Source organism: Doryrhamphus excisus, chromosome 23, assembly GCF_030265055.1.
Source record: "Doryrhamphus excisus isolate RoL2022-K1 chromosome 23, RoL_Dexc_1.0, whole genome shotgun sequence".
Taxonomy (NCBI): Eukaryota; Metazoa; Chordata; class Actinopteri; order Syngnathiformes; family Syngnathidae; genus Doryrhamphus; species Doryrhamphus excisus.
This window is the reverse complement of record NC_080488.1, coordinates 10,384,309-10,397,360: the sequence shown is the minus strand read 5'-3', so window position 1 is coordinate 10,397,360 and position 13,052 is coordinate 10,384,309. Positions and strand designations below refer to the sequence as shown.

Sequence of the window (13,052 nt, the reverse complement as noted above, 5' to 3'; positions counted from 1 at the left end):
TTCATGCAACAAGTAAATAATTTATTTCAATACAACAACTCCAGGTGTTCATAAATATATCACAGGACACCACATGATGCAACAGACTTATTTCCCACGACAAACTTGTGCGTGAAGGAAAGACATCGAGTAAACATTCAGCTGCGAGAGAGACCACTTTTCACATAATAGCTGAAGCATATTTAATATTAATTATCAGACACGTCAATTCGACACACATTCCCCCAGTCTTTGCAAACAGGAACACAAATGTCTATATGCAAAATTACATAATCATTAAAGTACATATGGACAGCATTACCCTTGAGTCATTTATGATGTGGTTTAACTTTAACTGTAATGGAGGACTAATATCTCCTCTTTTGGCACAAGACATCCAATAATATTTAGCATACCTGTAACCATAACCCAGCCACTTAACTGTATTAAGTATTGGAATGTTGTCATGGCGTCTTTTCTTTTGAATTACTGTGTTGCCAGAACCACTAATAATAATAATAATAATAATAAATAAGAGTGGGGGCCGCCAGGAGGGACCAGTATCGCTCAAAACCCCCATCAATGGGACTAATCAGATGACTATTTTGAAAAGAAACAGCAAGGGCACATCAGCACAGACACAGATTTACCATGCCAACTAAATCAGTTTATAAATCCATCCCAGACATGGCAGCCATGTTCCGTACAAAACTGAAAAGTGACAGTGAAATCCACAGTGACAGATTAAGAGACAAAATTGTGTGTAAATAAATAAAAAGGAAGTCAGGAATCTATAAGTCCTTCCTGTTTTCTGCTGTACAGCGAAAATACATCTGGAGAGTGTTTCTTTTAATGACATTCAACCCTTTCATTTACTTTGCAATAAATCCATGAAAAAGAAAAACAGGGAGGGGGAAAATATGATAGGAGAGCTTATTTTTTCACTTCACAAACATTGACGTATAAAGGCAGTATACTCGTGTCGGTTTCTTACGCTGTGCTGTGCTGTGCTGTGCTGAGCCATACAGTGCATAGAGATACAAAGTTCACAGTTTTGATGGCGTCATCGGGTCAGGAGGAAAGGCTACGTCCACAAAACACAGGACACGAACACTGATTGTGTTCAAAGCATGTTACCCATGAGCAAAGTTCTGTCCGCAATTTATCCCGGGAGTGTTAGATTCAGTCCCCATAAAGTTGTCCATATATGACTAATATAACGTTGGTCTTTTAAGGGATGCCAACATTCAAACTGAGAACTTTGTATGACAGTGTTGTTTTAAGGGAGGAGGCACTGGGGATAATGGATTTACTCTTGTTTAATGGGCTGGGCTCAGCTGGATTGAGCCACTTCCTGATAGACAGACACACCAAGGCAGGGATACTGCGCTGACACTCCTCTGGATTATTTCATGATAGCACTGACATCCATTTAAGGGGAAGGAATGTCTGGGAAACATCAGGATGAAGTGACAAAGGTGCACTTCTTTTCATGAATACGATAAGTCCTAAACACACTTCTCACCCTCACATTATTATTGTGTTTTACACATATTGTAAACAGTACTTTCAAACATTTACATTCAAATGAACCAGTGCGCTGAATGCAATGAACAACACTTGCAAGTTGGTGCTGAAAGACTTGGAAAGACCGTCCTTATTAGTGCTGGTAATTAGGACCATCCAATGATATTGACGCATGAGTGATGACAAGCTTGATAGCTCAGCATGTACGTATTTCTCACCTTCGGACTGTAAATATGCCATTTGCAATAAACGGGGGGTGGGGACGGGGGGGTTATGTGTCTTCCTTGAATACTTCTAACCCAATCTCACACCTCAGGAAGAATCACTCAGAGTCACTCACAGCTGGCGTACCTGCAGCTTAATAATAAGCGTTGGTGGATGTGATTGTATTACTGATTGTCATTTCAGTTTTTAATTATATTATTTTAGTTCCAGGGATTCATACTTTGCACTATGATTTTCTCACATAGAAATACAAATTATTATTATTATTTTAGTTTTAGTTTGATGGAAGAGCTACTGCCAATATCGGTAAAACAAAACAATGTATACACACAGTTATAGTGATGTAAATGTAACATTTTGAGTTAAAGTGATTTTTTATTTAATTGGCATTTTTCAGCTGAATCTTCAAGGCTGTGATAAAACAAACGATTGTCCTGATTTTTATGCATTTTCACAAAAAGTGTTACAATTGTCCATATATTTGAGTTGCTGCCAATAACGGTATTAGTAATAAAGTGCTGGGTATTATTAATACATCAGATATCGGTAAAAAGCCTACATCGAGCCTCTCCTTCTGATAATGGAATTGTTAATTGCTCAACAAAAGCACAGGCTTTTATCATTCAGCCGACAGAAAATACCCCCAGGCGTTGTTCAGCTTGCGCCAGTGAGACCGAGATAACTGTTATTTATCAGTGGCGCTATCTGCTACACAACCTCCCATGAAGGAGGCTGTAAAAGGCAGATCAGGCAAGCGGGGGCCTCATAATACAGCTGAGAAGAATGACGCCCAACATGTTGTTCGGCTATTGTGTTTGAATATAATAACTGCGTTGTTGTGGAATGTATCGATTCAAATGAAGCACCACCAAATCTGTAGTCCAATCTAATGAATCTCCACCACATCGAGGCTTTGAGATCCATGTGTGTTGAAAGTGAGCAGCGTCTGTGCGATGGTGTTATCGAAAGGCAAGCGCACATTCAAGATGCGGTGAGGTAGATGTGACGTGCACAAAATGAATGAGTAAAATGTGCCAACAGTATTTTTGTAACGTGATAAATATACTGTTGCATTCCGCGACTCTACTGTGCTGCTGCACTGGTCTTACCTGCTAAAGTCAACGTGTTCGTGACCGCAGTGTAAACATAAAGGTTGCCCTCTCGGCAAAAGTGTCATTGTTTAAAGTACAGCTGATACAGCTATGAGGTCTTTGCTGCAGTTCCCGTTAGAGTCCACTGCTTTTTCCTCAACGCTGCCGACAGACGCCGCTTTCTCCAGACAGCCCTCGTTGGCGTCGCTGTCTTCCGAGCTGCCTTTACTCCGCCCCTGCTGCTCGCTCTGCCAGCTGTGTCTGTTGTAGATGTATCCATTGACAGGCCCCGCTTTGGAGACGTGGTTCCTTTTGAGGCAGAGGATTTCCTTAAAGGCGTATCTAAACTCGGGGCTCCGGCAGTAAATGAGCGGATTGAAGGCTGAGTTTGCGTAACCTACCCAGTTGAGAATCCGAAAAGTGAGGTCAATGTCTTCAACTTTCCATATGGCCACCACCACGTTGAGCAGAAAGAAGGGAAGCCATGACAGAGTGAAGATCCCCATGATGATACCCAAAGTTTTTAGGGCTTTGTGTTCCCTCAGGCAAAATTTCACCTTCCTGTGCCCACGCCCGTTGTTGGCCTCCAAAGATCTGATGTTGTCGCTGTTGTGAAATCGTCCCACGCTTTGGTCGATCTTTTTAAGTTGGCGTTTAGCCTCCTGGAAAACACGGCTGTAGACAAATACCATGATGATCAAGGGGATGTAGAAGGAGATGATCGAGGAGGTGATGGCATAAGCCATGTTGGTGTAGAACTCGCAGCAGTTGCTATCCTCGATGCACTCCTTCGCTTCCTTGTCATCAGAGATCCACCACTTCATGTGGATGGGCAGGAAGGAGATCAAGGCGGCGATGACCCACACCAGCACCACCACGATGCGAGCTTTGCATTTTGTCAGCATGGTCTGGTAGCGGAAAGGCGACGTGATGGCCAAATAACGATCAATAGCGATGACGCACAAGGTCTCGATGCTGGCGGTCACACAGAGAACATCGGTCGCCGTCCAAAACTCGCACCAAAAACTACCAAAGTGCCAGGTCTTGAAGATGATATAAAAGGCACCGAAGGGGACCACGACCAGACCCATGACCAGGTCGGCACAAGCCAGAGAGGTGATGAAGCAGTTGGTGACATTTTGGAGACGCTGGAAGCGGGCGATGGCCGTTATGACGAGGATGTTGCCGAAAACGATACACAGGATGAGCAAGGACATGATCATGCCCAGAAGAATCATCGTCGCCTCGCTGAAAGCCTTCTCATTTTTGGTCGGTTCTGATGAAGAGTTGAACACATCTGTGCTCGCATTGAGGTACGGTGGGGTGGTTGGACTTTCCATCTAAAGACCAACAAACACAACTAAATTAAGACTACTTTAAGAGATCGGGATATCTCATGTACAAACAAAATGTGCAAGAAAAAAAGCCTTAAGTACTAAATACTTAACACGCCCACACGTCTGCTGGTAGTTAAATTACACCCACTGAACAAACTGTTGCCAAAAAAAATCTCAATTCAATCCTGCAAAGCTCCAGTCAGCCTCAGCTTTAAAACACATTCAACAAGTTGAGCAAAATTAAAAATACAAACCTCCACAGGTGGTTTCCTTCCTTCCTTCCTTCCTCCCCGGCAGAAAAAGTCACGGCTCAAGCTGTTTTTGCTAAAACTCACATGTCTGTCTGACTACCCTGTCTTTCTTACTCTCCTGGTGTCTCACTCACTCTGCCCCTCAGTTGAGCGGCTTTGCTTCTCATGTGTCTCTCAGGCTATTTGTCAGAGCCCTTATAACGTGCACCAATGACATCACGGCCGAGGTTCAGCCAATGAGGAGCAAGAAAGCATTGGGTGCTGAGAGCTCCAGAGAGTTTGAACACATTGTCTCTGCAGCTGTGACTGCATAAGACAAAAGCTGCCAACACACTGAGATGCTGAAACATTTTCACAAAGTCTTTTTACACTTTAAAAAAAATACAATTGATGAGATACTGTATGTTAATTCAATTTATATGCATTTATAATTGTTTTATGCAATTAAAACTAAAATAAAGCAAATTAATATGGTCATTTTAAAGACTTTATGGTCACGCTGTACAATGCGTATAATGTGTTTGCAGCAAAGCGCTGCATTCAGTGACTTCAAGTCTGGATCAGTTTAAAAACAGTTGTGGGTGAAATTGGATGCGTATGTTGTTGAAGTGGCGAGTTGCATCATTTGGCTGTTAAGATGCACCAATGCACATTTCCTGACAAAACATATGGTCGTCTATTGCATCTATTGCAAAGTGGTCATATAATAAATTTAGATAACAGAATGTCTTAATTGTCCAAAAAAAAAAACAAGACATTTGTATTAAACAAGTCTTAAAAATCGGGAGATCCCATGATAATAATAACAAGGGTATTTAGATCAAGTGTATCACCCGAGGATCCTTCTAAATCAACCCTGTGTGTGTGCATGAAGATCTAATCTCACATGGGAATCGATGATACTTCAAGAAACTCCATGTGCTGATGCCACAGGCGCTGTTCTTCACTCGGCGACCTCACAATGAGCTCTCAGAGGGAACCGTATGACCCGTGACGCAGAATGAGATCCAATCAAGTCCATCTTGTTCTCATCTCATTGCCACACATTCATGCTTCAAGTCACGTAGAGTCACTTTGATTCATAAATCCCTAAATTATCTCAAGATCTACTATATGAAGATCACGTCTTGACTGCATTATAGTTCTCAATTGCTTGAAAACTCATATTAGGCCAGGGGTGTCCAAACTTTGTCCACCAAGGCCCGCAAGCTTGTTTTTTGGTCATACGTTTTTCTGGAAACGTCGGTAAGGAGTGGCAATATTGTCAATATTAAACATTTCACCCCAAAAAATGTATACAATATCACAAGAATGTTTGTCATTTAAACTATCAATCTTGAGTATTCCTCAACATTGACTTTTCAATAACGATAGAGTGACGATAGAGCCAGTTTATGACCACCAAACATGAGAAAAAACATGACACAAGAACCACTTTGAAGTTCCGGGTTATCATAACATTATGAAGAAAAAACCTCCTTCCTCATGGACTTGATACCACCTCTGATGCATACCATGCTAGATAAACCCACCACTTCACAACGGACAGCTTAAAATAAATAAATGAAAATAAAGCCCGAAGCTCTGTCATCTATCCATCAGTCACCTACAGACACGGAGGAATTAAGCTGGATCATTTTTGTTTTTCTGCAGGCTAACCTTGCATGAGCTGTGTAATGTTAAGGCTGCAGCTCACATCACTATGATAGTCTTGTGTAACCTTTTTCTTCTCCCTCGCTCAATCTTACATTATTCTATGTGCTATATAACACATATATGGCACTTATATTGACGACAACTTACAGTGTGTGTGTATGTCAATAAGGATATAGCATCTTGTGGAGCCTGAATTCCAGGATCAACTGGGCAAAATGCTTTGAATAAACAATTCAAATTGTTGAAAAATAGTAATATTGGATCTTTAAATAACCCTGACATTCTAATCTGGTGCCAACATTACAAAATGAGCAAGAATATGACAGCATATGCATTTGCGTGATCTTGCAGTAACGCCTATTGCCAAAACAAAGGACTCCTTTGTGCACAATCAAAATGGAATTTGTAGATTACTGAATTCTACACAAGGATTACAGTACTGACAATTATGAGTTCTCTTTGTAAATACCTAAATGCTTTACAAGTAAAGTGAATTGAGTTCCTGTTAAATGTCCTGTTTTGCAAACGGAGTCTGCATGTTGATTAATCATGACTGGTTTCCTCAGTTGGTGATATTTATCTTTGTGCATCCTGTCATTTGTGCACCGAGCCCCTGCACTTTTGCAGGAAAAAAAAAAAAAGGATTGGGAAGGATTGTTTCCAATAAGACGTTGAACATTTCATTTGAACACTTCTAGATGTCTGTCGCACTCCACGCTGCGCTGTGCACAATTCCTTTATTCAAATTCTCGTTGTGGCGGTACCGCTCCGATGACCCAACCTTCACCTCCCACCTCCCCCTGCTAGGTTGTTCCTGTAATGCATGAAGAACAATACCTGGAGCTATTATTTCTTTAGGGAAATGAGAGGATTTGTTAGGACCTAAAAGAAAACCCTCACTTGTTCTCATACATGTTGATTGCTTTCACAGTATAAATACAATAGCTTCGCTTTATATTGATACTGAAAATCAGTATGGAGTTGGAATGGAGTCAGAAGACAGAATGAATATTAAAAGTACTGTTAGAATGCAGTCACAGTATTTAGAAAGCACTTCAAATGCCCTTTGAGTCCCATTCGATCAGCATCATCAGGAATAGGAGCTGGCTCTTTCGGGGCTTCTGGTGCTCCGTACACGCCGGCGGCTGGTGGTGGAGTTCCTCACCTTGACGGGATGCGATAGCGGCAACACTTTAATGTCAAGCGAGGTTGGGACATTTTGACTGCATTCAAGGTGCAATTACGATGCATTCAAGCTGCCTTCCGGCTAATTAGAGGAACATTTGGAGACATTCTGGCAAGATCTGAGGTGGCTTGTCTTTTCGGTTCATCCTCCATTGCAATCAGAAAGTTTGGAATGCTGTTGGAATACTGTAAGAATATTTAGAATGCAGTCCGAGTACCGAATACTTTAAGAATATTCAATATTTTTCTTCCTCAAATGCACCTCGGAAGTTTTTAACATGAGCAAAACATTCGGATCAGCTGCAAAAATGGGCCTGAATATTTGGAATGCAGTCAAAATGCAGTCAGAATTTTTAGAATGCACTTCAATATCCAGGAATAAACAAGGAATGTTCATTCAGTTTACATTCTGGCTCATTCTGCCTCCAGTGGAAAAACAAATCATGTGAAAGGGACTAAATTGAGCATTTGTTTTAATATGTCACAAATAAAATCAGTTATTTTCTGAGAAAAGTAAGGCTAATCAAATGCCAGAATTGCCTTGTTTCCAACATAGGGACTCACATATAGACTGAATAATTAACTGAAAACAACATGCATGTGTATTCAACTTGTACACTCAAAAATCTTTGTATTAAAATATATGTGTAGTTGACTATTCAGTTAAACTCCATTTCATCTCAGTGCCAATCGGTTTCTTATTTAAGTTCTCCCAACAAACGCCTTCCGCTTGGGGTTTATCCACAGCAAAAACCGTTAATCGATTCGATTGCCAGGACCCCCGAGGGACTGTTCTCCTGATCCGTGAAAATTGGTGTATGACCATCAGCGCACCAAAATCCCATGTTTGCAATGCTGCGGTACAAAAGAAAAACACTCTGAAATATGCAACACTGTTGAGGTTAAATTGGTTGATTCAGTTCTTCTTGTGTAATTGGGTGATAAAATCCCCACTTATTTTGGGCAAAACTGTTTGCCTTCATTAAATTTAATGTGATGAATAAAATTGTAAATGGCAAATTCAGTTCGACACAAAGCGCAACAGCTGGAGTTGCAAATTTGAAACTGTTTCCAAAACACTCGACCGTATGGTTAGCGACTTTTAATGTGAAATGGTTTGTTTCACACTGGAACTTCTGCTCAAATGGAGGGACAGCCAATGGGAATGAACGGTGCAGATCCTATGTGATCATTTTTTGAAGTAAGCCTAGCTGTGAGTGACGGTTCTCACATTTTGCCCTGACACACACTTGAGCTGGTGCTTGTAAAATTATTAAACAATCCCATGGAATCTTATAGACAATGATTATGTAATGGAATCATTGCACACCATTTGCAGTTTAAACAGCTTTGCAGTGGAAATTTGAGGGTGTTTTTTTATTGCCTTTTTCATCCAGGAGAACGTTTGTGAGGTCAGAGGTCACTGTTGTTGGATGAGAGTTGAATCATGATATCACGTTACAGAGCTTTACAGAACATTATGGGCTGCTCTACTAAGATCACTAATAGGGATCTTAAATTGCATGAGCAAAGTAAAAAATTGCATGTATTATTATTAGTGGGTGTGTAACTGCTACTACTGCTACTATGATTGCTTGCACAATTTTTAACATGTGCAGACCGCCGTATGAAAAACGGGATTTGAAGCCATGGAGTTGTCGGAAGAACTCCAGTAGGGACAATGTATCATTATAATATTTTGCCATTTAATATGCATGTTTTACACTACATACATGTGACATGAATTCCCAGAAAGTTGGTATTGTCCATACTGGGGTACAGTAACATGTTTGGCCTCTATCTACGCTTGGCAGACAAATGGTTTGTCTCATGGGACTCACTTCCGTAGGTCTTATTGATCTGGACCCCGAGCTCGTATTAGACTTATCATTGGCTTTGAAAAGGTTAAAGGGTGACTGCTGTGATTGACCTAGTGTTACAACCTGTCTATTTAATAAGAATGTGGCCTTTATCCTGACAACTTTATTTAATGTCCAAATGAATTGACTTAGACGGACGCTGAATGGCTACCCTTTTCATCCTGTGGGAAGAACATTAAGCATCATTGGCCTTGGGAGGGGGTGTAAATCTGTTCAATCAGCAAAAAAAAAATGTGAGTGGCAACACAATTAATTCAGCCATTATGACAAATAAGTAAACAAATGTTCGTAATGCTAAAAGTTAAATAAGCGTCTCTGGCATGGAATGATGTTTATTCTCTTGGGTTCATTCCAATGTTCATTTCAATTCCTGTTGTGTTGTCTCATTTGAAGGCCAGTGGGGGCTGTCTGTTGGTGCTGATCTAGTAAATGGAAATATAAATAAATAAACAGCTACCTTTTTTAACCTCCCGAAAAGACATATCAGAATCAGCAGCCGCCCATAAATTCAAATTTATGTGAAAAATAATAGCAGTGACTATTAGTGGGAGAGTTGCACCCTGAGAAGATGACCATAAAAGAACATGAGCATACAACAATAGCTATGTAGACTACACATAGTTTACTGCCCCTATCTTGTATTAGATTCATCTACAGCATCATAGACTTTGCTTTTATTCCAAAATGCCACAGGAGAGAAAAGATTTGTTTTTTTCCATGTTCTCTATTTCCAAGAGTGTGCAACTCAGCATGACCCAAGCAACTGGGAATGCCGCCGACCCTCCTCCAACGGTGATTTACGGGTAAACAAGAATGGCTTGACTTTGCCACTTAAGGAAGAATCTCTTAACAGCTCCCTTCTGTTCTTAGCCACCCTTGAACCGCAACCAAAGTGATTCAAAGATAAAAATTAGATATTCCACTAAGTCTACAAAGTGACTGCTTTTGTTTATCACCATCACATTGCTACGGAGCAGCTTGTATTGTTTTTGAACGCTTCAGACATGAGTTGGTTCGGCACTGAAGAGGAATTTTCTGTGTGAGTGTGACTGCTAAGCAGCCTCACAAAAAGGGGTTTCAAAGTTGCAGCCATCTGTTTTATGTGTTATCTTTTATCTGTTTTATATCTTTAGGACGCACAGAAAAGAGAAAGACGTTTTCATGTGTCGCATAAAGATTGTGGCTGATGTGCAAAAAATTGCAGTTTTGCTTTAAGTTGCGGTGTGATGCACCAACGTTATTTCTTATATGCTATCACGAGTCAAACTGTCATGTTGAGTAATGACCTCCTGCTGTTTCCAACGTGTCGACACGCTCATCGGGAGCTCACTTGTGGCTACTGCTTGCCCAAATAAAGAGCAACAAGCAAGCTGAAGTACCTCTGAGCATCTTCTGGACAACTCAGGAGTGCAACACTATTAATTTTTTATCACCTGTGGCTGAGACTCGGAGTTGCTTCCGGTGGTGTTTGCTGACAAGTAAGTCAAGTAAGTGAATACTTGATGCAGACCCGCGTAAGTTGAGTTTGAGACCCCTAATAATAATAATAATCTGTACAATTTAAACTGAAGTTGGTTAGTTCGTCTCACTAAGGCACATACGCACACATGTAAAATATTGGTATTTATTATGCACAGCATTGGAGCGGATGCCTCAGGTTTGAATCTCCACAAGTAAGCATCATCACCAAGTATTCGTCAGAAAGGGCATCCGGAATATTAAGGTCTCCAGCCAAAATCAGTATGCAGATCAAAAAGATCCGCTGTGGCGACTCTGTAATCAGTAAAAAGCCGAAAGAAACAAACATTCAAAATAGAAAGTGAAAAACACATTAGACTTTGTCACAAAACATGTGTTGAAATAATCACTATGAGTCTTTGTTTCTTCTGAAAAATATCAACAAAGTTGTTGTTCAACTGCAGGTTCTACCAATCAAAACAAAAGGGTAAGTATAATATGTCTATTCTTGTATAAGTGTCCCAGCTGACTCTATATCTTTTATCATCAAAGTATGAAATTGGTCATACACTGCTGGGAAAGCCATTATTTCTTTGAAAAGAGAAGTAATGTGTAATGGGATACATTGCACCTCCTGTATATCTTTCATGAACAATGGAAATAAAATAGAACGTAAGCACCCACAGTGTGTGTGAATAGTTTCTATGGACATTTATCATCGGCATTTTGAGGCATGTGAGGCAAGAAAACACATTTGGATATTCTGTTGGATGTTTATTATGCGCCTGCTTAGTTGAGGTGAATTCGGTGCATTTTTGTGCTACCATTTATCAAAACAGTGTCACTGTCAGAACTATTCACACATTATGTGTTAGTTCTGATACACACAAAGCATTCAGGGACCACATTCTTTCAAGCCTACAAATTGTCCACCAACCAAACACTGTTTTCTAAAAGACAAGATATTGCATAATAGAATAATAATAATTTCCAAACCTAACTAAACATTACATATTTAACAACATTTCATAGAAATATATATTTTCTTTGTGTGACGAAATGGAGAGGGTCCCTATTTGTGTAGTGGTTCACATGGCTTTTTGTACAGCAAGGATGGGGTCAATTCCCCAGCACTGACTGGCAGTGTGAATGGTTTGTCTATAAGTGTGGGGTGGGTGTACCTCACCTCTCACTCAAAGTCAGCTGAGGTAGGCTGCAATTTCCTGCAATCCTGAAACGGATAAATGGTAGAAAGCACGAGGCTGTATAGATCAGGCAGCTTTTTATTCCACGGGGGCCGATCATGAGCTATGTAAAAACTCTATAAGCTTGTCAATCCATTGAATGGCAGGAGGTCATTAGTCAATCACAATAACAGTCTGAATCACAATGTCATCTTAACAGAACACTAAACTCATCACACAGTAACTTAACACTGAAAAGGTACCGATTTGAGTTTTCCCACACAGTCAGGAGTCAGTTCTTCCTGTGAGTTCATGGGTTTTCTTCGGGTACTCTGGTTTCCTCCCACATTCCAAAAACATTTGTGACTCCGAATAGTCCATAGAAGACAGCTCCAGCATACCCCCGCGAAATGGATGGAAGGGTGGCAAAGCAATTAATTGGAGGACAAACAGCATAGAAAATGGATGGAGCTGAGGAGCTCGGAGTCCAGAGGGTGGCTGATATCATTGCAGCACCCCGCAGGCACTAATGCACTGCTCACTTGCAATGCATGATGGGGAAACTTTGGAATAGTTGTTTTCATTTTAAACCTACTTACCATTATTACACATAAAGATAATTCAATGTTAATGAATGCTAGAGGGGTCATTGATTCCATGTGCGTTTGCATGACGATCTGAGAGGACAAGGGGATGAAATCCTTCCGGTAAGGATTTTTTTAAAATCCGTCTATCCATCCATTTCCTATACAGCTGATCGTCATTATGGTCACAGGTGTATGCTGGAGACTATCCCAGCTGACTTTGGGTGAAAAGCGGGGAACACCATGGACTGGTTGGAGTTAAAGGAAAATAAATGAGACAAACATCTATAAATACAGCCCACGGCAGCTGATGGCCCTCAACTTGCTGACGCAGCTACGTGGACAAGCGTCAACCTCAGCATGCTGCAATTTCAAGATAGCTGAAACGGCTAATTGTGGCACAGTTATACAATGGTATACTGCAATTATCAGCAACAATGGCCACTCAACTTAAACCTATAGAAGATAACGGTATTGATCTGTGTTTTTTTCCATTATGGGTAACATGGATGCATTGAATGTGTTCATCTAAAGTCGAGATAATGTTTTCATCCAAACTGATTTTGCGAGGAGCTTTCAGACATGTTGCGTGTTGTATCCATTTCCTGTTTCACTTCTCTGTCCTCATGTGTTTATGCTTGTTTCACTTCTTGCCCTTGTGCGTTTCCTGTTCTTGTGATTGTCCAGATTGATTG

General features: G+C 40.6%; 1 protein-coding gene across 1 annotated transcript; it reads right to left on the bottom strand.

Annotated features, from left to right (window-relative positions):
* Positions 1-4,565, bottom strand: adrb2a (adrenoceptor beta 2, surface a). The gene is made up of 2 exons (XM_058063292.1): positions 4,414-4,565; positions 1-4,162 (listed from the first exon to the last, which is right to left on the bottom strand). Exon 2 carries the CDS (start codon positions 4,160-4,162, stop codon positions 2,912-2,914), a length of 1,251 nt encoding a protein of 416 aa, XP_057919275.1. The 5' UTR covers positions 4,414-4,565; the 3' UTR covers positions 1-2,911.
* Positions 4,566-13,052: the final 8,487 nt, after the last annotated feature.